The sequence below is a fragment of the Trachypithecus francoisi genome, unplaced genomic scaffold (genome assembly GCF_009764315.1).
Source record: "Trachypithecus francoisi isolate TF-2019V2 unplaced genomic scaffold, Tfra_2.0 Lachesis_group2, whole genome shotgun sequence".
Taxonomy (NCBI): Eukaryota; Metazoa; Chordata; class Mammalia; order Primates; family Cercopithecidae; genus Trachypithecus; species Trachypithecus francoisi.
In genome coordinates, this window is record NW_022681465.1 from 137,829,680 (window position 1) to 137,855,682 (window position 26,003).

A 26,003-nucleotide genomic window follows, 5' to 3' on the forward strand; every position below is an offset into this window, starting at 1 on the left:
ATTGCAGAATCAGCATTTGAAATGAGGTTTTTCTGGCTCCAGGGCCTGGGCTCCTAACCTTCACCGTACCTCTCACAATCAATCTTTAGGACTAAGGAGAGGAAAACACTGCACACCATATAGTGTGCCTCTCTCTTCTTCTGAACATCAGTCTTAAAATATGCTTGGCAGTGATAGTAGGGATGGGACTTTGGAAGTTATCCTTCTAATTTTGTTGATTCCAGCTCTTTCGGGGGTTTTAGAGTTCTGGAAGCTCTTTGTACAGGATCCTCCCTTCTGACTATGGTTTCTATCTTTATAAACCACGCTCAGTAGCCAGGGTCCCTATGTGCACATTCTTGTTTCTGTAGGTGTTCCCTCCCTTTATTTATTTATTTATTTTTTTGGAGACAAAGTCTCACTCTGTCGCCCAGGCTGGAATGCAGTGACATGATCTCAGCTGACTGCAACCTCCGCCTCCTGGGTTCAAGCGATTCTCCTGCCTCAGCCTCCTGAGTAGCTGGGATTACAGGCGTGTGCCACCATGCCCGGCTAATTTTTTTGTATTGTTAGTAGAGACAGGGTTTCACCATGTTGGTCAGGCTGGTCTCGAACTCCTGACCCCATGATCCACCCGCCTTGGCTTCCCAAAGTGCTGGTATTACAGGCATGAGCCACCACGCCCGGCCTGTTTTTTTTTTTTTTTTTTTTTTTGTTGTTGTTGTTGTTTGCAGTTGTTCTTTGTTTTTTGAGACAGAGTCTTGCTCTGTCACCCAGACCGGAGTGCAATGGCATGATCTCAGCTCACAGCAACCTCTGCGACCAAACTTCAAGCAATTCTTGTGTCTCAGCCACCCAAGTAGCTGAGATTACAGGTGTGTACTACCACGCCTGGCTAAGTTTTTGTATTTTTTAGTAGAGATGGGGTTTTGCCATGTTGGCCAGGCTGGTCTTGAACTCCTGGCCTCATGTGATCTGCCCACCTGACCTTCCAAAGTGCTGGGATTATGGGCATGAGCCACCATGCCTGGCCCCTTTATTCTTCAACAAGGTCCTTTGCTCTCCTGATGTCTGAACTTCACCTTTGACAGCTTTCTATGAATCATTTCTGGAGTCTGAGACCAGATGGTTTTCCTTTTTTCCTCCTTCCTTAAATGTTTAAATTGGCTCCTCCCAGGTGTAAGAGAGGGAAAGAAAAAAAATTTTTTTTTTTTTTTGGATACGGAGTCTAGCTCTGTCGCCCAGGCTGGAGTGCAGTGGCCGGATCTCAGCTCACTGCAAGCTCCGCCTCCCAGATTTACGCCATTCTCCTGCCTCAGCCTCCCGAGTAGCTGGAACTACAGGGGCCCGCCACCTCGCCCGGCTAGGCTAGTTTTTTGTATTTTTTAGTAGAGACGGGGTTTCACCGTGTTAGCCAGGATGGTCTCGATCTCCTGACCTCGTGATCCGCCCGTCTCGGCCTCCCAAAGTGCTGGGATTACAGGCGTGAGCCCCCGTGCCCGGCCAAAAAAAATTTTTTTAAATATAAAATGGCTCCCCTTTAAAGCCTTGGGTAGACAGCTGATGGATCCTCAACTTTCCCTGCCCTGACATTTTATCTTCTGAAAGAACTTTCAAATGATAGTTTCACTTTCCCCAGCGATCTGCTATGTTCCATTTTTCCATTCAGTTCCTCCAATTGGTCAAAACTAGGTCAGGCTCAGTGGCTAGTGCCTGTTATCCTAGTGCATTGGGAGGCCAAGATGAGAGGATCACTTGAGTCTAGGAAGAGACCAGCCTTAGAAACAAGTGAGACCCTGTCTCTACAAGAAATTAGAAAATTAGCTGGGCATGGTGGCACGTGTCTGTAGTCCCAGCTACCTGGGAGGATTGCTTGAGCCCAGAATTGCATCACTGTACTCCAGCCCTGGGTGACAGAGTGAGATCCTGTCTCTTAAAAAAAAGGTTTGGAGTATCGTTTCCTCTTGTTACTTCTTCTCTCTTGAAAGGGATTAAGGCCGGGCGCGGTGGCTCAAGCCTGTAATCCCAGCACTTTGGGAGGCTGAGATGGGCGGATCACGAGGTCAGGAGATCGAGACCATCCTGGCTAACACGGTGAAACCCCGTCTCTACTAAAAATACAAAAAACTAGCCGGGCGAGGTGGCTGGTGCCTGTAGTCCCAGCTACTCGGGAGGCTGAGGCAGGAGAATGGCGTGAACCCGGGAGGCGGAGCTTGCAGTGAGCTGAGATCTGGCCACTGCACTCCAGCCTGGGTGGCAGAGCAAGACTCCGTCTCAAAAAAAAAAAAAAAAAAAAGAAAGGGATTAAATAATCAGGATGTCCATATCATTTTTTTAAAGTTTTATTATGTTTTTAATTGACATATAATGTTTTATTAATTAATTAATTAATTTATAAGACAGGGTTTCGCTCTCTTGTCCAGGCTGGAACGACGCAGTGGTACGATTACTGCTCACCATAGCCTCAACTTCTGGAGTTCAAGCGATCTTCCCACCTCAGCATCCCAAGTAGCTGGGACTACAGGCATGCACCACCATGCCTGGCTACTTTTCTTTTTCGTTTTCTTTTTTTTTTTTTTTTGAGACAGAGTTTCCCTCTTGCTGCCCAGGCTGGAGTGCAGTGGCGAGATCTCAGCTCGCTGCAACCTCTACCTCCCAGGTTCAAGTGATTCTCCTACTTCAGCCTCCCAAGTAGCTGGGATTACAGGAACCCACCATCACGCCCGACTAATTTTTGTATTTTTAGTAGAGATGGAGTTTCACCATGTTGGCCAGGCTGGTCTCAAACTCCTGACCTTGGGTGATGCTCCCATCTTGGCCTCCCAAAGTGCTGGGATTACAGGTGTGAGCCACCACGCCCGGCCGCCTGGCTAGTTTAATTTTTTTTTTTTTTTAGTGGAGATGGGGTCTCACTGTGTTTCCCAGGCTGGTCTCTACCTCCTGAGCTCAAGCAGTCCTCCCACCTTAGCCTCACAAACTGTTGGGATTACAGGTGTGATCCACTGTGCCCAACCTACATCATGTTTTAATTTAAATAGTTCCTCTGCTTTTAGTGGAGTGAAACCTGGAACAAATAACCAGATATTTTAAATACTGTATCCTAATTGTAGACTCACTTTTTCCTGATCTTTGTATTTCTGGAATCCTGCAAAATGCTTGTCATGTAGTAGCTGCTCCAAATACTTGTTGAATGAATGTGTGAATGCTCAAATCCCTCTGTGCCAGTGTGAACAGAAGAGAAGAGAGAGAAGAGAATTAACTCAGTTTTATTCTATTCTAGAGTCAGAAGCAGCAGCTTGCTGCAGAAGTATTAACTGCAGATCATTCAACTTTTTTTTTTTTTTTTTGAGATGGAGTCTCACTCTGTCGCCCAGGCTGGAGTGCAGTGACACAATCTTCACTCACAGCAACCTCCACCTCCCAGGTTCAAGTAATTATCCTACCTCAGCCTCCTGAGTAGCTGGGATTATAGCACCATGCTTGGCTAATTTTTGTGTTTTTAGTAGACATGGGGTTTCACCATGTTGGTCAGGCTGGTCTCGAACTCCTGACCTCATGATCCGCCCACCTTGGCCTCCCAAAGTGTTGGGATTACCCGTGTAAGCCACCACGTCTGGCCTGGCTATTTTATTCTTGTTGCCCAGGTTGGAGTGCAGTGGTGTTATCTTGGCTCTTGGCTTACTGCAGCCTCTACCTCCCAGGTGGAGAATGGCTCCCACCTCAGACTCCAGAGTAGCTGGGACTACAGATGTATACCACCCCACCCGGCTAATTTTTTTTTTTGTATTTTTTGTAGAGGTGGGGTTTCTCCATGTTACCCAGTATGGTCTCAAACTTCTGAGCTAAAGTGATCCTCCCGCCTCATCCTCACAAAGTTCTGGGATTATAGTTGTGTTCTGTAATTTAATTGAGGTGGTGGCTACACAAATCTACTCGTAATAAAATGGAATAGAACAATCAAATACAAACGTGTGTTATACCAATGCCCATTTCCTGGTTTTGATGTTGTGCTATATTTAAATAAGATATAACCACTAGGGAAACATGGGTGAATAGTACAGAAGACCTCTTTTAGTTCTTTTTTTCTTTTTTGAGACAGTGTCTCTCTCTGATGCCCAGGCTGCAGTGGCACAATCATGGCCATGCCATGCATGGCTTTCAGTGGCCTCATCCTCCTGGGCTCAAAACAATCCTCTTGCCTCAGCCTCCTGAGGAGCTAGGACCTTTGTACTCCATGTCAAAAAAAAAAAAAAAAAAAAAGTTGAATGTTCTAGAGTTAATACTTCTGCAGCAAGCTACTGCTTCTGCCCAGGGGTCTCAAACTCCTGAGCTCAGTCAGTCCGCCCACCTTGGCATCCCAAAGTGTGAGCATTACAGGCGTGAGCCACCGTGCTCGGCCGGCCTTTGTCTTTTTTTTAAGAGATGGGGTCTCTCTCTCTTGCCCAGGCTGGAGTGCATTAGTGCCTTCATAGCTCATTGCAGCCTTGAACTCCTGGACTCAAGTGATCCTCCCTCCTCAGCTTCCTGAGTAGCTGGGGTGATAGTTGTGAGACCATTTGCCTGGCTTCTCCCAGGCTTTTAAGCTGCATTTGTCCTGAGAGTATTTCTAAGATAGTGGATAACTTAAGCTATACAGGCAGTCCCTGACTTATGATGATTCAACTTTATGAATTTTTGACTGTAAAATGGTGCAAAAGTGATACACATTCAATAGAAACCGTACTTTGAGTACCCATGCAACTATTCTATTTTTCACTTTCAATACTGTATTCAATTAATTACTCTAGATATTGAACACTTTGTTATAAAACAGATTTTTGTGTTAGATGATTTTGGGCAACTGTAGGCTAATGTAAGTGTTCTAAGCACGTTTGAAGTAATCTAGGCTAAGCTATGATGTTCACTAGGCATCAGGTATATTATATGCATTTTTTACTTATACAATTTTCAACTTATAATGGGTTTATCAGGACATAACCTCATTGTAAGTTGAAGAGCATCTGTATAATATTTTGCTTTTAAATTTTTATTTTGAAATAATTATAGATCAAGGTGAGGTTGCAACAATAGCACAGGGAGGTCCTCTGTACTGTTCATACTGTTCACCCATGTTTCCTCAATGGTTACATCTTATTTAAATATAGCACAACATCAAAACCAGGAAATGGGCATTGGTAAAATATGTGTGTTTGTGTTTGATTGTTCTATTCCATTTTATCATGTGTAGATTTGTGTAGTCACCACCTCAAATTAAATTACAGAATATTCTGCTGTAGGCAATAGCACTGTCACCACAAAGTTCTCTCTGTTGCTATTCTTTTATACTCACACCCACCTGCTGTCCGTCAGCTTCTCTAACCAGACAGCCACGAATCTGTTCTCTATCTGTACAATTTTCTTTGTTACTAAATAGAATCACACAGTATGTGACCTTTGAAGATTGGCTTTTTTTCACGTAGTGTCATGCCCTCTAGAGCCATCCAAGTTGTTGCTGTATCAGCAGTTCGTTCCTTTTCATTTCTGAGTATTCAGTGGCCTGCATGTACCACTCTTTGTTTAACCATCATCTATTAAATGAAATTTTGGTTGTTTCCAGTTTTTGGAAATTACAAATAAAGTTTCTGTGAACACTTATATACAGGTTTTTGTACATAAGTTCTCTTGCTGTGGGTTAGCTGTCCAGACGTGCAATTGCTGAGTTGTACAGAAAGTGTGTTTTATTTTTGAAGAAACTGACAAACTGTTTTCCAGAGTGGCTGTACCATTTTACATTTTCTTGGTTTTTTTGTTTGTTTGTTTTTCTTTTTGTTTTTTTGAGATGGAGTCTCGCTCTGTCATCCAGGCTGGAGTGTAGTGGCACAATCTCAGCTTACCACAACCTCTGCCTCCCGGGTTCAAGCAATTCTCCTGTCTCAGCCTCCTGAGTAGCTGGGATTACAGGTGCCTACCACCAAGCCTGGCTAATTTTTATGTTTTTAGTAGAGACGGGGTTTTGCCATGTTGGTCAGGCTGGTCTCAAACTGCTGACCTCAAGGGATCCACCCACCTCAGCCTTCCAAAGTGCTCGGATTACAGGCATGAGCCACTGTACCCAGGCATTTTATATTTTCACCAGCAGTGTATAAGAGGTCCAATTTCTCCACATTCTTGCCAGCATTTGATATTCTATAAAATTGTTTTGGTAACAGCTTTACTGAGCTATAATTCATATCATATGGTTTGCCCATTTAAATCAAGTGTACAAATCAGTGGTTTCTAGTATATTCACAGACTTGTGCAACCATCACCACAATCAGTTTAGAACATTTTCATCATTTCCCCAGAAAACCTTGCACCCTTCAGCTCCAAACTCCCAATTCTCCATCCCCTCAGCCTTAGGCAATTGCCAATCTTTCTATCTGTTTCTATAGATTTGCTTATTCTGGTCATTTCATATAAATGCAATAATAAAATACTTGGCCCTTTGTGATTGCCTTTTTTCACTAACCATAATGTTTTTAAGATTCATTTATGTTGTAGGACATATAAATACAGTTGATCCTTGAGCAACATGGGCGTTGGGGCACCAACCTGTGCAGTGGAAAATCCACCTATAACTTCTGACTCACCAAAAACTTAACCACTGATGGCCCACTGTTCACTGGAAGCCTTACTGATAATACAAACAGTTGATTAACACATATTTTATATGTTATATGTATTATTTACTATATTCTTTTTTTTTTTTTTTGAGACGCGGTCTTGCTCTGTCGCCCAGGCTGGAGTGCTGTGGCCGGATCTCAGCTCACTGCAAGCTCCGCCTCCCGGGTTCACGCCATTCTCCTGCCTCAGCCTCCCGAGTAGCTGGGACTACAGGCGCCCGCCACCTCGCCCGGCTAGTTTTTTTTTTTGTGTGTTTTTTTAGTAGAGACGGGGTTTCACCGTGTTAGCCAGGATGGTCTCGATCTCCTGACCTCATGATCCGCCCGTCTCGGCCTCCCAAAGTGCTGGGATTACAGGCTTGAGCCACCGCGCCCGGCCTATTTACTATATTCTTAAAGTAAGCTAGAGAAAAGAAAATGTTATTTAAAAAATCATGGAGAAGAGAAAATATGTTTACTATTCACTGAGTGGAAGCGCATCATCATAAAGGTTTTCATCCTTGTGGGCTTTGTGTTGAGTAGGCTGAGGAGGAGAAGGGGTGGGCCTTGCTGTCTCAGGGTTGGCAGAGGCAGGAGAAATTCTGTGTATAAGTGGATCCATGCGGTCAAACCCATGCTGTTCAAGGGTCGATTGTACTTCATTTCTTTTATTGCTGAATAATATAGATATTTTTCCTTTAAACAATTATTAATTTATTTTTCATGCTATTTTAAATGGATATATAATAGTTGGGGAGTATACGTGATATTTTGATACCTGTATACAATGTGTAATGATCAAATAAGGGTATGATGTTTTTAAAGAAATAACAATGTGGTTTTTTCCATTACACAAGCTATAATCTAAGGGATAACACATGCTGCTACAGAGAGGTTTTGCCAGGCCTGCTAGGAGGTCTAGATTACAATTAACCTAAGTGCAAATTAATGCTATTTTAAGTCTTTAGTAGTTCTCTGTAAAGTATTTCTCATGATTTTATTTATTTAGCAACAGTTTTGAGTTGTGGCACCTGAATAGCTTTCCTGAAATTCTATGGGGATCTTTCTAGAGAAGCTGCACAGGTAGTGAATGTTGCAGTTCAGGCCAGGGACAAATCAGCAGATCACGGGGTGTGTTCAGGAGCTAGAATAGAGCTGTGCGTCAGACAGATTTGTTCCAGGATCTTTCTGGGCTTTTGCTCTCTGCACATCCCTACCCTCCCCAAACACTCATTTATGTACTCTCCGATCCATGGGACAATGCTTTCGGCCTAAGACAGAAACTTTGACAACTACTAATACAGCCACAGGAAACTTTTATGTAGCAAATAGTGTTAATCATTGGCCTGGTGAGGCACAGAGGAGAATACAAGATGAATAGGTGCTCATCTTGCCTCCAAGAGCTTAGTGTCTAGCCGGGAAAATGAGCACCCTGAATACAAGGTTACACAGGATCTGTGCCATTTTAAATATTATGAAGTATTTTAACCATCCAGAAAATAACAAAGCACAAAACAACAAATACCCACGTACTTACCTCCTAGCTTTAACATTTTTGCCATGTTTCCTTTGTACTTTTTTTTTAAACAAATAAAGTATCTCAGCTACTCAGCAATAAAAAGGAACTACAACTATTGATACCCACAAATATATGTGAATCTCCAGGGAATTATGCTGATTGAATAAAGCCAATCCTAAAAGATTACATATTGTGTGATTCCATTTACATGCATTTCGGGAAAGGACACAATTATAGAAATGGAGAACAGATTCGTGGTTGCCAAGGGTGAGGATTCGATGGGGACTGGAGCGAATTAGGTGAAAAGGCAACATGAGGGACGTTGTGTAACAATTGTGTATCTTACTGTATCCACAGTTTTTTGTTTTTTGTTTTTTTGAGACAGGGTCTCGCTCTGTCACCCAAGCTAGAGGGCAGTGGGGCAATCTTGGCTCACTGCAACTTCCACCTCCTGGGCTCAAGCAATCCTGTTACCTCGGCCTCCTGAGTAGCTGGGACCACAGACATGTACCACCATGCCTGCCTAATGAAAAAAAAATTTTTTTTTTTGTTAGATGAAGTCTCACTATGTTGCCCAGACTGGTCTTGAACTCCTGGGCTCAAATAAGCCTCTCGCCTTGGCCTCCCAAAGTTCTGGGATTACAGACATGAGCCACTGTACCCAGGCATATTTGGTACTGGTAAAACATTATACAGGTCTCTATTTTTTGTCCTAGTGTCTTTCCTCTTTCCCCATTTCTGTTTTGGCCTGTGTCTGACTGGTTGGTTATTTGACACTCTTGGGGTCTACTCCTGCTCCTGTTCTTTCTGCTGGTTCTCAGTCACAGGGGCATTCTTACAATTTTTTATTGTAAACTCATCTTCAGGACATGGTTAGCTGTGGCCTAGGTTAAAGACGTGTCCTTCTGGAAACATTTTATTTTGTTATGGCCACTCAGAATCCAGGATTTCTTTTTGTATAAATTTCTTAGCTTTGGGCCACCTGGACCACACGTATACCATTGATTTGGACTTAAACCCAGTGAAGGCAGGTGTGTTGTTATGAATTTATGTTATGGAGACTTTTTCTCCTCACCCAGAATCCAATTCCTCACCCAGAACTGGGATGAACTATCTTTGTCATCTTCTGTGTGGATGGCTGCATGTTTCTTTTTTTTTTTTTTTTTCCTGCTCCACCATTTCACAGAAGTCCTTGTGGTAGGGGGTCTCAGTTCTGTGAAGGAGCTTGTCTCTTGTTCCTACCTGGCACTAATGCCCAAGTCTCTGGTTCACTGGGTTTCAAATGGTGTCTTCCCTACCCACCCCTCTACTTTGGGCCACAGCTGCATCAGGTCAGCTGCTCCCCATCCTGGTTTTCAGCTCCCTGTTTGAGGGCCCTAGTGATTTCTTTTCCTCTCTTACATGATCTGTCATGCAGTTAAAAAGTTTATTTAAAAGTTTAGGCCGGGCGCGGTGGCTCAAGCCTGTAATCCCAGCACTTTGGGAGGCCAAGGCGGGCGGATCACGAGGTCAGGAGATCGAGACCATCCTGGCAAACCCGGTGAAACTCCGTCTCTACTAAAAAAATACAAAAAACTAGCCAGGCGAGGTGGTGGGTGTCTGTAGTCCCAGCTATTCGGGAGGCTGAGGCAGGAGAATGGCGTGAACCTGGGAGGCAGAGCTTGCAGTGAGCTGAGATCCGGCCACTGCACTCCAGCCTGGGCGACAGAGCTAGACTCTGTCTCCAAAAAAAAAAAAAAAAAAAAAAAAAAAAAAGTTTATTATAGCTGATCTAGCATTCCTAAGTGTTTTGTGGTAGGAAAGTTTTTCAGATCATCTTGTCCATGGTATTACCCTTAACACTTTATTATTATTATTATTATTATTTTGAGATGGAGTCCTTGCTCTGTCACCCAGGCTGGAGTGCAGTGGTGCAATCTCGGCTCACTGCAACCTCCACCTCCTGGGTTCAAGTGATTCTCTTGCCTCAGCCTCCCAAGTAGCTGGGATTACAGGTGTGCACCACCACACCCGGCTAATTTTTGTATTTTGAGTAGAGATGCATTTTTACCATGTTGGCCCAGCTGGTCTCGAACTCCCAACCTCAGGTGATTTGCCCACGTTGGCCTCCCAAAGTGCTGGGATTACAGGCATGAGCCACTGCACCTTGGCCCTTGATACTTTAAAAGTTAGAGATAAAGGACCGTAGGAGTTTCAGAGAAGAAAAGTGCAGCTGGTGGGAGTGAGAAATGAGGGGAGGATCAAGAGTGGCTTTAGAGAAGTAAATATTGGGGGATAGGAACACAGGAGGGAGCATGGCAGGTACAAAAGCAGGAAATGCCAATGCAAGTATGGAGAAGAGCGCTCAACTGTCTTTCCACTGCAGTACCACCTGTGAAGAGGAAATATAGTTAGAGCCTGGAGTGCAGTCTGTGAAGGGGAAATGAGGTTGGAATCAGACCACTGAGCAGCAAGCAGGAAGCTACTAAAGTCTTACAGCAGGGCACACCATGTTCACACGCGTTGTTTCAGGGAGTTTAACCTGGAAGCATGTCCAGAAAGAATGGGTGTGGTGGTGGCAGGAGGGGAGTGTGGATTAGGAAGGATGACTCTGGGGACTGTAGAAATAGCCCAGGCGATGGGTAGTAAGGCCTGAATGGGGTAGCCGGTAGGATGGGGTGTGGCGGGACCACTGGGAGAGAGTGAAAGAGATTCAACTGCACCCGATAAAGAAATCTAGGTCAAGAGCTGAATTGGAAATAGAAGAAAAGCCAGGCAAGCACATTGTCTGAGTCCTGGGAAATGAATTTAAAATGTCAAGAATTATCTATTTTGAAACTTTTTTTTTGAAACAGAGTTTTGCCTTGTTGCCCAGGCTAGAGTGCAGTGGTATGATCTCGGCTCACTGCAACCTCTGCCTCCCAGGTTCAAGTGATTCTCCTGCCTCAGCGTATCTGAGTAGCTGGGACTACAGGCACGCCTGCCACCACACCTGGTTAAGTTTTATATTTTTAATAGGGACGGGCTTTCACCATGTTGGCCTGGCTGGTCTTGAACTCCTGACCTCAGGTGATCTGCCCGCCTTGGCCTCCCAAAGTGCTGGGATGACGGGTGTGAGCCACCGCCTAAAATGTCAAGAATTATCAGAGCTGTTACCTACCTTTCAATATTGTGCAGGTACTGCCTACAAATGCTAATAAACAGTTCATCTGGACTCTGTTTGCAGCTTAAGATGTTTTTAGGCCTCTTAATGAGAAATTGTCATTGAATTAGAGACAGCATGTCCCAATAGTTCTTCCCAAAAGTGAGTGGGGATGGTTTTGCTTTTCCCAGAACCTGCTGACATGGCCAAGCATGGAGCCGACGAGCCGTCCTGCAGGTCAGGGAGTCTGGATGGGGAAGGTAGGAACTCCGAGGACAGATCGCTGCTTCATCAGAGGTTGGCTGTCCAGGAGCTCATCGACACTGAGGTCTCCTACTTGCACATGCTCCAGCTCTGTGCCTCTGACATCAGGAGCCGCCTCCAGCAGGTACTTGGGTGGGGTCACGTACAACCTGTCTTTGTGGGGGCAAATGTGGGTCCCAGCTTCTGAGATTTCCCATCCATTCCTGGGGCAAGCTTGATAGAAAGGAAGCATGGTGGATGTGAATTCTGACAGACCTGGATGTAAGCCCCAGTGCTTCCATTTATTGGCCGTGCAACCTTCAGCAAGGTCTTGCATGGCTTAGAATCTTAGTGTATTCCTTGGCTAACTGGGGAGCGGAATAATCACCTGGAGAACTATGGGAGCTAATGAACAAGCCCTTTTCAAGTTTGGAATAGATTGCTTAAACTGACCTATATTCTTCTTCTTCTTCTTTTTTTTTTTTTCCTGCTTCCCCTTCAAGGGTCTCTTTATTCGATCTGCAAAGTCACTGTCAGCAACTTGGCCTGGCCCTCTATGGCTTCCAACAAGGAAATGCTTAAAAGTCAGGAAATGCATTTAGTGCCTTTCCTAGTACCAAAAATTGACTACAGCCTCTTTGGGCACCCTGAGATAAATCAATAGCATTTGCTTTTTCTTTACTTCTCTAACAGAATTCCGGAAGACAATAGATCTCTCATTTATATTTATATTTATATTTATATATACACATTCATATATAGAGAGATCCTTCAACCAAGAAGAGGCAAAGAATCCAGCGTACCTCTGAGGTACCTCTTGGCCTGGTGCAGGAAGGCCAGGAGGCACCAACAATCTTGGGAATCACCTTGAGATGGGCAGTGCTGAGCTGGTGCGGCATGGATGGGGGTCTGCAACAGCCCTCTCCCTCTAAGGAGGGTGGAGCTATGATAAACCAGGGGAGCCCTCACTCAAGCTTTCCACCCATCCTGAAATGCGAACTGTACCTGATGGAGCTTTGAAGCTAAAACCCAAAGTGTAGATACAAAAGGATTCCCTAATAGGCCTCTAGGGGACTGACTCCTACCCACAGCCCCCAGGTCCCCTGAAGGCAGGTGTCATGGACACAAAGGTCTGCTCAGCCACAGGAGAGGGGCTGGGCTCTGTCCCCTCCTCAGGTCTCCAACCACAGCCCCTGCAGGCCCTCAGGCAGGGGAACCCAAAAGGCCAGAGCAAGACTCGGGCTCGGATCACCCAGGAAAGTCCAAGGCAAACTTTTTTTTTTTTTTTTTAAGAGACAGGGTCTCACTACATTGCCCAGACTGGTCTCAAACTCCCAGGCTCAAGTGATCTTCCCATCTCACCCTCCCAAGTCAGCCTCCTGATTAGCTAGGATTACAAGCTCGTGCCACCACACCCAGTCATGACCTACATTCTAACTGTCTCATTTGCAGGGTGGTGACGTGGAGAAATTATCACTGTGAGAGTTACTATTATAGTGCTTATTTTTTACATTTTCTTTTTCTGGTTTCAGAAATAATGCAGGCTCTTGCTTGCTACATTTCAAGCATCCCCTCGCATTTGAGGTCCATAAGGGCAAAGATTTTGTTTAGTTGAGTATATCCCAGTCTTGACACATAAATACTGAACTTAAAAATAGTCTTTCTTCATTGAATGAAATACCAAAGTAGATAATGTAGAAAGTGAAGTGCTTCTTTTATTTTACCCTCCAGAAATTAGGATTTTTCTCTGTAGACGTTAAACAAGCAAATACAGTCATGTGTCACTTAACACCAGGGATATGTTTTGAGAAATGCATAGTTAGGCAATTTCATCATGTGCGAACACCATAGAATGCACTTATACAAACCTAGATGGGATAGCCTGCTACACACATAGACTGGACGGTATGGCCTGTTGTTCCTAGGCTATAAATCTGTTCAGCATGTCACTGTCCTGAATACTACAGGCAACTTCAAGACAATAGTATTTATGTATCTAAACACAGAAAAGGTACAGTAAAAATATGATATTATAATTATATGAGATCACCCTGGTATATACAATCCATCTTTGATTAAAATGTTATTATGCAGTGCATGACTGTTATTTATTTTAACAAAAACAAGAGCAGACTCTAGATATTGTTCCGCAGTTAGCTTTCCCACTTGAGTGTGTGTCCAGCACATCCTTCACTGCTTGTGCATTTGTATAGATGTCCTGCATCTTTTTAAACAGCGGTATAGCTTGGTTAATAGGGTCCAGAGAATGCATCTTGAGGTGATGGTGGTAGGTGCCAAGTATGTCAGAGCTGGAAAGAAGTCTAACTTCTCACCCTTCGATGACAGATGGGGAAACTGAGAGAAGACAGCTGGCAGCAGACCTAGGCGAAAACCCCGGTTCAGCTTTCCTTCCACACTGAGTACTCCATCTGTTCCTCTCTTCTTGTAAAGTAATGAAAATACTCAATTTTTAACGTTTCAGAATCCTTGCAGAATTTCACTGGGGCAGCCAGTCTTCTCAAGAGTGATGGGAATGGTGTGAGTGTTCTGTCCTAACCTCGAAAGTCTGCAAATACACTCTATGGAACTCTTAACCACCTCCCATGGCTTCTTTGTTCCTTCCAGTTGCCACAGGGAGATCTGGATGTCCTGTTCTCAAACATTGATGATATCATCAAGGTGAACAGCAGATTCCTTCATGATCTACAGGAGACAGTCTCCAAGAAAGAGGAACAAGTGCAGCTAGTTGGTAAGCAAAAAACCTTAGATTCTTGTGCAGTTGTTCTCAGCGAGTGGTCACTGCTTAACTGTCTCCAGAGTTCCAGGGAAATGTAGCTGAATGGCAGTCTGTTTTGGGGATCTCCAAAACACAACCTATCAGAGCCAGCAGGGTCCTCAAATAACAACTAGTCCAGTCCCATTGCTTTACAGAGACTGAGCCCCAGAGACAGAGAGGAACATCCTCACAGTCACAGAATTGTTAGTGATGCAGCTAAATGTTTAGTCTGTGTCTCTTTCATATTCATTCATCCAACAGTTATTTACTGAGCATCTGCAGTGTGCAGGCAAAGCATCAACAAGAGAGTCTGAGCTTCTATTCTCATGGAGTTGACAAGTTAGTGACAGAGACAGAAGATAAACAGACAAACAACAGAATTGTAGGTGATAATTTGTAATTTGAAGGCAATAAATAGTTGTGGTAACTTCTGGGTGTGAGGGAAGGCCTCTGGAGGAGGGAACATATGAACTGAGATCTGAGTGTCAGGAAGGAGCTGGCCTTGAGAATATCTGAAGGGAGAGTAGAGAGTATAGTTGTGCAAAGGCCCTGAGGCAAGGATGAGTCCATAACGTTTAAAGGACAGATGGAAGGTTGATGTGGCTCCAGGGAAATTAGTGAGGGGAGACTGTCAGGGGATAAGATAGAAGAGGCACACAAGGACCAGATCATGCACAGTGTTATAGGTCATGGCAAGGAGTTTGGAGTTTATTCTAACTGTGATGGGGAGCCATTGGACAGTTTTGAGTGGGGAAGTGACATGGTTTGATTTATGTTTTTCTTTTCCTTTTTTTTTGAAACAGAGTCTTGCTCTGTCGCCCAGGCTGGAGTGCAGTGGCGCAATCTTGGCTCACTGCAACCTCTGCCTCCTGGGTTGAAGCGATTCTCCTGCCTCAGCCTCGCAAGTAGCTGGGACTACAGGTGCCTGCCACCATGCCTGGCTACTTTTTGTATTGTTAGTAGAGACAGGGTTTCACCATATTGGTCAGGCTGGTCTTGAACTCCTGACCTCTTGATCTGCCTGCCTTGGCCTCCCAAAGTGCCGGGATTACGGGCATGAGCCACCACACCCGGCTGATTTATGTTTTTCAAAGATCTCTTTGGCTGTTGTGGACAATGGATTATGAGGGGGTGGTGAGAGTGGAAGCAGTGAGATCAGTTGTGGCCCAGATGAGAAATGAGGATAGTCTCCTTTGGTTTAATTTTTTTTTTTTTTTGAGATGGGATCTCACTCTATTGCCTAGGCTAGAGTGCAATGGAGCAATCATGACTCACTTACAGCCTCCACCTTCCAGCCTCAAGGATCCTCCTGCCTCAGCCTCCTGAGGAGGATGGTCTTCTTATTCTGAAATGATTAGGATGACCACGGCAGAAAGAAAGGAGGAGTGGGCGCAAACCTCATACTGTCTCCTTCTGTCTCATCCCATCTGCTGCCAGGATTCCCATGGTGAGGGGTTTCCTAGTGGAGTCAGGAGATATAGGGGAATGGGTGGGTGCCAGATTCACTAGAGTGGCAGAAAGGAGGAGGAGATAAAGGTACCCAGTGCTGTGGCCACCCAAGTGCCCCTGGCTTTTATACCACCAATCTTCTAACCTTTCCCGAACATGAATAATGAGGATGGGGATTAAAAACAACAAACATGCAAAAAAAGCTTTGTGGGGTTTTTTTGTTGTTTTTTGTTTGTTTTTTTTGAGATGGAGTCTCGCTCTGTCACCCAGGCTGGAGTGCAATGGCATGATCTCGGCTTACTGCAACCTCTGCCTCCCAGGTTCAAGCGATTCTCCTGCCTCAGCCTCCTGAGTAGCTGGGATTACAGGCGCGCACCACCACACTCGGTTAATTTTTGTATTTTTAGTAGAGATGGGGTTTCACCATGTTGGCCAGACTAGTCTCGAGCTCCTGACCTCAGGTGATCTGCCCGCCTTGACCTCCCAAAGTGCTGGGATTACAGGCGTGAGCCACCGTGCCTGGCCTAAACACACAAACAAATCTTAAAAACCTACTTTCTGAGTGTTTACAAAATGCTAAGCACTGTTCTTATGTACATATATTAATTCACTTCATCTCAAAATAACCCTGAAATGTAGATACCATTATCTCATTTTACAGTTGAGGAATCTTTGGCACAGAGAGAGGCAATAACCTGCTTAGTCACGCAGCTAGGGGCAGAGCCAGAATTTGAATGCAGGTAGTTGGCCCTGAGAGTCAGAGCCCTCAACTGCTACACTGAATTGCTTCTGCATGGTAGAAGGTGAGACTAAAGCCTGTGTATTGTGTGTTTATCATTCCTTTGAAAATATAGTTCTTTACTAAAATAGCAATGTGAGTGAGTTACTATTCCCTATAAATGATAAAGAAATGCAAAATTAAAGAACGAGATTTTTAAAAGTATCTGTAGGCTAGGCATGGTAACTCATACCTATAATCCCAGCACTTTGGGAAGCTAAGGCGGATGAATCACCTGAGGTCAAGAGTTCGAGACCACCCTGGCCAACATGGTGAAACCCCATCTCTACTAAAAATACAAAAATTAGCCAGGTGTGGTGGCACACACTGGTAATCCCAGCTACGTGAGAGGCTGAGGCACAAGAATTGCTTGAACCCGGGAGGCGGAGGTTGCAGGGAGCTGAGATCCTGCCAGTGCACTCCAGCCTGGGTGACAGAGTGAGACTCTGTCTCAAAAATAAAAAAATTTAAAAAGTACCTATAGATGTTCTTATAGGTACTTTCTCTTTTATCATTTGATCATTATTTCTGTTACTAATGAACACTTATTTGAATGGAAATTGATACAGCCCCAGGCTGAAAACATTCTAAGGTCTAAGGACTTTGAGCTCAGGCTCTTCTATAGCTACATGTTTGAGATTTGGTGAGGTTCCTTGTAAAGGCCTTCATTTCTCAGTCTGCCTTCCTGCTGGACCCACAGAGCCAAAAGGCTACTTGTCTCCTGATCACACCTGGTGACATGTCCATGAGCTGTCCTCACTGCTTCACTGTAGGGTTTCCAGTTAAAATATGGGACATGCTTATGCTAAAAAATTATTCATTGTTTATCTAACATTCAAATTTAACAGAGCATCCTGTATTCCTCTCTCCCCTGCAAATTTGGCAGTCCTCTTCCCTGGCCTTCACAGAGTCTGCAGAAAATACCCTTCTCATCCCTTGTCTCTTGTGGTTGCCAAAAAGACACCCAAATAACCCACATGGTTTTTCTTCTCCTCAGTGCAACTCTGTGCCAGGTCAGGCCGCTCTGGTTCCTACCCACTGTCTCTCTATTCCCCCTCTAGCCCCTAGGCCTTGCTATGCAAGGAGAGCCCTTTCCCCAGTAGGGCAGCAACAGCATTTTTTTTTTTTTTTTTTTTTGAGACAGAGTCTCTCTCTGTCGCCCAGCCTAAAGTACAGTGGCGTGATCTTGGCTCGTTGCAACCTCTGCTTTCCGGGTTCAAGCGATTCTCATGTCTCAGCCTACCAGGTAGCTGGGATTACAGGCGTGTGCCACCACGCCCAGCTAATTTTTGTATTTTCAGTAGAGACTGGGTTTCGCCATGTTGGTCAGCCTGGTTGCAAACTCTTGGCCTAGCAACAGCATTTTGAAAGATTTTTGGGAGGCTGGGCATGGTGGTTCACGCCTACAATCCCAGCACTTTGGGAGACTGAGGCAGATAAATCACCTGAGGTCAGGAGTTCGAGACCAGCCTGGCCAACACAGTGATACCCCATCTCTACTAAAAATACAAAAATTAGTTGGGCATGTTGGTGGGCACCTGTAATCCCAGCTACTTGGGAGGCTGTGGCAGGAGAATTGCTTGAATCCAGGAGGTGGAGGTTGCAGTGAGCCGAGATTGTGCCACTGCACTCCAGCCTGGGCAACAGAGCAAGACTGCATCTCAAAAAAAAAAAAAGAGAGAAATATAATGTTAGCTACAAATATTTAAAATTTTCAAGTAGCTACATTAAGAAAATTAAAGAAACAACTGAAATTAATTTTAATGATATCTTTTATTTAACTCAATAGATCCAAAATAATATTTCAACATGTAATCAGTATAAACATTCAAAATTCATTACTTTTGTTTTATATGAAGTCTTTGAAATCCAGTATCTTTTACACTGACAGCACATCGCATTTGGGGTTCACCATATTTCAAGTGCCCAATAGCCACGTGTGGCTGGTGACTACTGTATTTGAGCACTGCAGGTCTAGTGGTTATAGCAGAAGCTTTGGAATCTGACTAACAAGGTCCTGCCACCCACAAGCTCTTTCCTTTCTAAGTCCCAGTTACTGCCACCTTAAAATGAGCTTGAAAACAGTATCCATCTCTGTGCCAAAAATGATGCCAAGTACTTAACCTGAAGCTCTCTGAATTCTCATAACATCATTACTTGTTGATTATTATTAATAACCTCCATTTTACCAAAGACATCTCTGAGGCTCAGAGAGGCTAAGTAACTTTCCCAAGGTCACACAGCTTGACCAGGCAGTTAGTATTTGAACCCAGCTCTTCTAGAGCCCTAGGTCTTGACCATGCTGCTTCCCTTTCTCTCCTTTCCAACTAATCCCAGCTAGAGATAAAGTGCCCCCTTTGACGCTAGGAATAAATTGTTTGCTAATCTGTGACTGAAGAAGGACAAGCAGAGAGGAAACAAGCCTTTCCTTTGGTGTAATTGGCATTCTTGCCTCTTTGGACCACTCTGTTCTCTGGGAGTTCACTTTCCTCCGTCCTTTAGTTACTGAAACACCCTTGCCCCTGGCCACACTGGTATGACAGTTTCCTTGGCATGTCTGTCTCATTCCTGAGGACACACCCATGTTGAGGAGAGTGTGGGAACTTGGGCCACACCCAAGCTATCTCCTAGCAGGGCCGTCTCTGCAGTTGGCTGATCTCTCTCTCACACAGCTTCTTCCTGGCTGCAGTTTCAGGTGGTCATGTTCTGTCCGGCTCTAGGGGCTTCTCCTGGGAGTTCTTGCTAGGCATCAGCTGAACCGACACTGGGAAAGGGTAGGCCCAGGGACGGCGATGTCCCCATGGGGATCTTTGGTGAGAACTTGCACCTCTGGCCACCAACTGATGTGTCCCAACACAGACCTTGTCTAGGTCACAGGTCTAGCCCATGGCTTTGGCAGGCAGTAGGGTCAGCTGGGCTTCCTGTGGTCCCTGGTTCCCCACCTGCCTTCTTGTGGTTAATATATTTTTCTTCACCCTCACCACTTCCTCTCAAGTCCGTCCACCTTCTCTAGGTCACTAATCTCTCATCAGTTTCTGTTTTGAAAATATGGAATGCTTCGCAAATTTGCATGTCATTTTTGCAGAGGCGCCATGCTAATCTCTATATTGGTCCAATTTTAGTGTATATGATGCTGAAATTGAGCACCAGCGTGATCCTTTTAAGCAGAAATCAGATCCCGTCACCGCTGCTCAAAGCCCTCCCGTTGCTTCCTGCCACCATTAGAATAAAACCTGAATCCCTTACTGCACTTCACTTACTTTGAGACCCTGCATGATCTGGCTTCTGTTGCCTGCTTATTTCCTCTACTTTATTTTTATTTTTTAAAATTAATTAATTTATTTTTTGAGACAATCTTGCTCTGTCACCCAGGCTGGAGTGCAGTGGCACAATCTCAGCTCACTGCAACCTCCACCTCCAGAGTTCAAGCAGTTCTCCTGCCTCAGTCTCCTGAGTAGCTGGGATTAAAGGCGCCTGCCACCACGCCTGGCTAACTTTTGTGTTTTTTTTAGTAGAGACGGGGTTTTGCTATGTTGGCCAGGCTGGTCTCAAACTCCTGGCCTCGAGTGATCCACCCGCCTTGGCTTCCCAGAATGCTGGGATTTCAGGCGCGAGCCACAGCACCCAACCTATTTTATTTTTTGACACTATCCACCTGGAGATTAATTTCCTCTACTTTATGCCCTTGTTCACCCACTCCAGCCACACTTGCCTTGTTGCTGTTGCGCTTGTGGCCAGCACTTGCCTGCCTCAGGGCCTCTGCAGGTGTCCTTCCCTAATACTGGGTGCTGCTCTTCCCTTGCTTGTTCCCAGGGCTGGTTACCTCTGCCTCTCTGGCAGACATTTACATCTTGTGAGAGGCCTTCCCCAAGTACATCCCCCACCATTTTCTAACTCTTTATTTGGCTTCGTTTTAATTCATGGCACTTATCATATGTATATAATAAATATATTACATATGTAATATGACATATGAGGATGGGGATTAAAAATAACAAATACGCAAACAATTTTGTTTTGTTTTGTTTTGAGATGGAATCTTGCTCTGTTGTGCAGGCTGGAGTGCAGTGGCGTGATCTCGGCTTACTGCAACCTCCGCTTCCCAGGTTCAAGCAATTCTCCTCCCTCAGCCTCCCAAGAGTAGCTGGGACTACAGGAACACACCATCATACCTGGCTAATTTTTGTATTTTCAGTAGAGACAGGGTTTTACCATGTGGGCCAGGCTGGTCTGGAACTCCTGACCTCGTGATCCACCCGTCTTGACCTCCCAAAGTGCTGGAATTGTAGGCGTGACCCACCACACCCGGCCATAAGTACTGTTTCTATTTGCATTCCATAGATGAGAAAATAGAGAGCCACGGAGTGAAACACTTGCCTCAGGTTACACAACTGGGAAAGGGTTGCTGGAGATCTGGCCCTAGTTCCCTCGAATCCAAGCCCACACCGTAACCAGTTGTGTTATGCTGCAGCATGTCTTTGTAAATTGGGGATTTATCGTTGTGCTTGTCACACATTTTGTCTTTAATTGTAAATATAAAATGAGCGGCCGGGCGTAGTGGCTCACACCTGTAATCCCAGCACTTTGGCAGGCCAAGGGAAGTGGATCACCTGAGGTCAGGAATTCAAGACCAGCCTGGTCAACATGGTAAAACCCCGTCTCCACTAAAAATACAAAACTTAGCCGGGCATGGTAACATACGCCTGTAACCCCAGCTACTCAGGAGGCTGAGGCAGGAGAATTGCTTGAACCCAGGAGGCGGAGGTTGCTGTGAGTCAAGATTGCGCCACTGCACTCCAACCTGGGCGACAAGAGCAAGACTCCGTCTCAAAAAAAAAAAAAAAAAAAAGAGCTAATGGTTATGAGTGTGCTTTCTGTACTATAAAGCACTGTCCAAATGTGAGCATTATTAATATTCCTGGTATGTCTATAGCTACCATTTAGTAAGTGCTCACAGGGTCCCAGCCTAAGATGTATATCATTCTGTCACTCAATCCTCAGAACAACCTTGTGAAAAGATGAAAAAAACCAGAAAGTCAGGAAGATGAGGTCATTTACCCATGGTAACACGCTGATAAACCCAGCAATCTCACTGGAGAGCTGGAGGGGTTTACTTACTGCCTCCATGTTCCAAGCTAGGGAACACACAGACATGCCCTTGATGATTCCTTGTCTTCACCCTCAGGTAACTTATTTCTGGAATTCCAAGAGGAGTTGGAGCAAGTCTATAAGGTCTACTGTGCCAGCTATGACCAGGCCTTGCTACTGGTGGACACGTACAGGAAGGAGCCGGAGCTACAGCGGCACATCCAGGGCATCATTGAGGCGGTGGTGTGAGTAGAACAGCCAGTGAGCACTCGTTCCTGCCCCACTGACCCAGGTCAGGGGTAGCTACAGTCTCATCCCTTTTTCATGCCATTCATGCTGCTTCAGGAGTGTTGCTCTGTCAGCACCTGTGTTAGTCAGGATAGGGCAGGCTGTGCTGCAGAGACAAACAGCTCCCACATCTCAGTGGTTTCAAACAACAAAGGTTTATGTCTTCCTTTTGCTCCATTGAAGGCTGACTTGGGGTTCTGCTCTTTGTCATCCTCACTTCGGGACCCACACTCACAGCAGCCACTGTCTGGAATGTTGCCAGTAACTGTGGCTTAAGAAAAAAGAGCTCTGGAGAGTCTAACGCTGGCAATTGAATGCTCTGGGCCAGAAATAATATTAATCACTTCTTGTAATTCATTGGCCAGGACTCATCATAGCTTCATTCAACAACCAGGAGGCAGGGCATGCCATCCTACCACATGTCCAGAGTTGGAGAAGCGGAAACATTTGGGAGCAGTGCTCATAACTAGCACAGGAAAGGGCAGTGAGATGAGGGTCCCATGTGTTCCCATAGTGATGAGAAGCAGGTGTGTGTCACCTGAGGATCCCTCTCTACCAGTGACTGACATCCTACCACATGGAAAAGGGACAGAATCACCAGTCCCTGGTGGACTCATAACCTAGAATTAACACCAGTGGGTAGAAGCCCCAGGTAGAAAAATGTAGAGAGTGTGTCTTCAAATTAAAATTTTTGAATGGGTAACATGATTACATGATTCAAAAACTTTAAAACATCAACATTTTTACAGTAAAAAATATCTGGCTGGGCGTGGTGGCTCACGCCTAAAGTCTCCTTTTCAAGAACCCATGTCCTAGTCCCTCTCTGCTTCCAAAAAAACTGTACTTATTTCCCCCTTTTATGCATCCTTCATGGGTCTTACAAACAGACTTCTGCAAAGGTCACTAAATATATTTCTATAGTTTACAGATATAAAGGGAAGCAGGTGCCAGAGATGAGACAAAAGGGAGAAGTGGAGGCTGCGCAAACTAGAGGCAACAGACCCCAGGTAGCGTGCAGCTGCAGCACAGCTTAGCTGATTGTTGCTCTATCAAGTGGCTTTTGCTAGATAACAAACCACCCCCAAAATGTAGTGGCTTAAAATAAACATTGATTTAGCTCACACTTCTGCATATTAGCAATGTAGGTGTACTCAGTAAATGATTCTCCTGGAATCATTAGCACCCTCAAATATCTGCAGTCACCTGCAGGTCAGCTTTGCTGATCCTGGCTGGGTTTCTTCATGTATCTGGGACACAAGAGCTGCCTCACCAGTGGTTGCATGGTCTCTCCTCTTCCTGCAGGCTAGCTTATTCACATCGTGGTCTAAGGTTCTAAGGGCAGTGGGGAGGGCTTGGCATCTAGAGGTCTTAGCTGGGAACTGGCACATCGTCATTCAAATGAAGTCCTAAGGCCAGCCCATACTTAAGGGGTGGGGAAATAAACTCCATTTCTTGGTAGCAGGAGCTTCAAAGTGACAAAAGCTTGTAGAGATTAGGAGAGGAATAGTTGCAGTGATTTTTTTGCATGTAGAATGCAGTTGCCATATAGAAATGAGGGTCTATTGTGGCCAGAGCCTCTGATTTTTTGAGAGACGCCAGATACTGAGATGTGACATCTCTCAAGAGTTCAGCGCTGGCATCTAGCTCAGACATGTAATAAACATGGTGTGTGGGAGCCCTGGTTGCTCAGAAGCTGCTGTTTACTACATCCTCTGCGCTTTGGTCTTTTCTAGCCAGGCCAGCTGGGTTTTGCCCATGGGCTCTGGAGCCGGGCTACATGGTGGTGGATGTGGCTTGGCCCCTGGACATGAGAGAGCCATTTATGTCTCAAGACCTAGTTTCCTTATGTGTAGGGTGGGAGGAATAACAGCCCTGCATGGGGCATTGATTTATTGCACATAAGTGACACTCAATGAATCCCACGTATTATAGTTATCTCGGCTAGGCAGGGATTCTATTTTCTCTGAGACCACCCTGTCGTTCTCAATTTTATCAGCGCCATGTTCCCTTGTTATAACAAATATTACATAAATTTACTATCCTGAGACATATCCTGAAATATATGTATAAATAAATCTCTCCTACCTATATATGTAACTGAAAAAAATCAATATAATGACTTCAATATAAAGGAGAAATAAAAGGAAAATCATTCCAATAAAATACTATATAGTTCAGTGTGCATATCCTTGGACACCACTACTAAAAGATATAAGGAAGCCATCAGATGCTTGCAGCTACTTATAATAAATAAGTCTGGATTTAAAGAAAGAGATATCTGAAGCTGTTCTGTACAAAAGTACAAAAAAAGAAAGAGCATAGAATGACAGTGACAATAAACCTGACTTCCTTGTTTATGATAAGAGAAAGAATGAAATAATATCGTTGAAATGGGATTTATAAAAGGTAGTGTCATAGTAATTCCCAGTGTTATGATATATGACTGGATAGAGTCCAAGAGTGATAAACATATTTAGGTTTTTAGAAGTGTAGCACATTGGCCGGGCGCGGTGGCTCAAGCCTGTAATCCCAGCACTTTGGGACGCCGAGACGGGCGGATCACGAGGTCAGGAGATCGAGACCATCCTGGCTAACACGGTGAAACCCCGTCTCTACTAAAATATAGAAAAAACTAGCCGGGCGAGGTGGCGGGCACCTGTAGTCCCAGCTACTCGGGAGGCTGAGGCAGAAGAATGGTGTGAACCTGGGAGGCGGAGCTTGCAGTGAGCTGAGATCCGGCCACTGCACTCCAGCCCGGGCGACAGAGTGAGACTCCGTCTCAAAAAAAAAAAAGAAGTGTAGCACATTGCAGGGCCTTTGTTCAGCCTCTGAATGTTCAGGGGGACATGTGAGACATGGAACAATTCTCTGTAGTTCAGGACTGTCCTTGCAAGACATCCAGTGGACCTGGTCCCTGCCCATTAAATGCCAGACGTTACTTTCCAGAGCCTGGCCAATAAGAATCGCCACGCCAGCCGTAACTAGTTCTTTCTCAGTCTGCTAGGATGGCACCAGGTTATTAGATTCCTTGGGATTCCAAAATGCACGCTGACCCCACCCTTTATTTGGGTGGGATATTCATTCTGTCTTTTAAGGCAACTCTTCCCATCCAAGAGCCAAGGGAATAAAAAACTCGCCTTGGCAGTGGGCAGGAAGCTCTGCCCTAGGTAGGACTGCCCTAATGGTAGAGCTGTCAGGGTGGAAAAGGCAGCCTTGCAGAGATGGACCTGTCCAGCGCAAAGCACTGCAGTTCCAGAATGATGGCTGAGACAGCAGAGTTTGGAGAAGGCAAATAATCTTCTTTGCTTTCTTTTATCAGCTAGATGTGTTTGTTTTAAATATAAAAGCAACATATGCTTATTGAACAAAAGGAAAGTTCCAACAACACACAAGTATATAAAGTAAAAACATAAAAGTCCATTCCCCTAGCAATGTTTTCCATCCAAATTTTCTACTGTATATTTATAGATAGAGAGAGAGATAGATGAACAGACAGATAGATGATTAGATAGATAGATGTAATTTTTTTTTTTTTTTTTTGAGACAGAGTTTTGCTCTGTCTCCCAGGCTGGAGTGCAGTGGTGCAATCTAAGCTCACTGCAACCTCTGTCTCCCGGGTTCAAGCGGTTCTCCTGCCTCAGCCTCCCAAGTAGCTGGGACTATAGGAGTGCACCACCACGCCTGGCTAATTTTTGTATTTTTAGTGGAGACAGGGTTTCACCATGTCAGCCAGGATTGTCTCGATTTCTTGACCTCGTGATCTGCCATTCTTGACCTCCCAAAGTGCTGGGATTACAGGCGTGAGCCACAGCTCCCATCTGACAGATAGAATTTTTATGAGGCTTCTTCTATACATGCTGTTCTAGAACTTACATTTATGTTTAACCATAGTAATGAATATCTTTTCAGGATAGCATGGATATTTCTACAGTGTTCTTTTCTTTCTTTCTTTTTTTCTTTTTTTTGAGACGGTCTCACTCTGTCACCCAGGCTGGAGTACAGTGGCTGTACACCCAGGCTGGAGAACAGTGATCTCAGCTCACTGGAGCGTTGACCTCCTAGGCTCAGGTGATCCTCCTACCTCAATCTCCTGAATAATTTGGACTACAGGTGTGTGCCATCACACCTGACTCATTTTTGTA

The 26,003-nt window shown here is 44.8% G+C and overlaps 1 protein-coding gene and 1 non-coding gene across 5 annotated transcripts in view; one reads left to right on the plus strand and one right to left on the minus strand.

Annotated features, from left to right (window-relative positions):
* ARHGEF37 (Rho guanine nucleotide exchange factor 37) overlaps positions 1-26,003 on the plus strand; it is an 85,085-nt gene that overhangs the window by 37,164 nt on the left and 21,918 nt on the right. For all 4 annotated transcript variants that reach the window (XM_033180536.1, XM_033180537.1, XM_033180538.1 and 1 more), the window contains 3 exons: positions 11,431-11,627; positions 14,108-14,231; positions 21,671-21,818. In XM_033180536.1, coding sequence (XP_033036427.1) covers positions 11,442-11,627; positions 14,108-14,231; positions 21,671-21,818 — 458 coding nt within the window. In that variant the 5' untranslated portion in view covers positions 11,431-11,441. The remainder of the gene's footprint in view (positions 1-11,430; positions 11,628-14,107; positions 14,232-21,670; positions 21,819-26,003) is intronic.
* LOC117066209 lies at positions 19,528-19,632 on the minus strand. Its single transcript, XR_004430196.1, has one exon. It is a non-coding gene; the product is annotated as a U6 spliceosomal RNA (small nuclear RNA).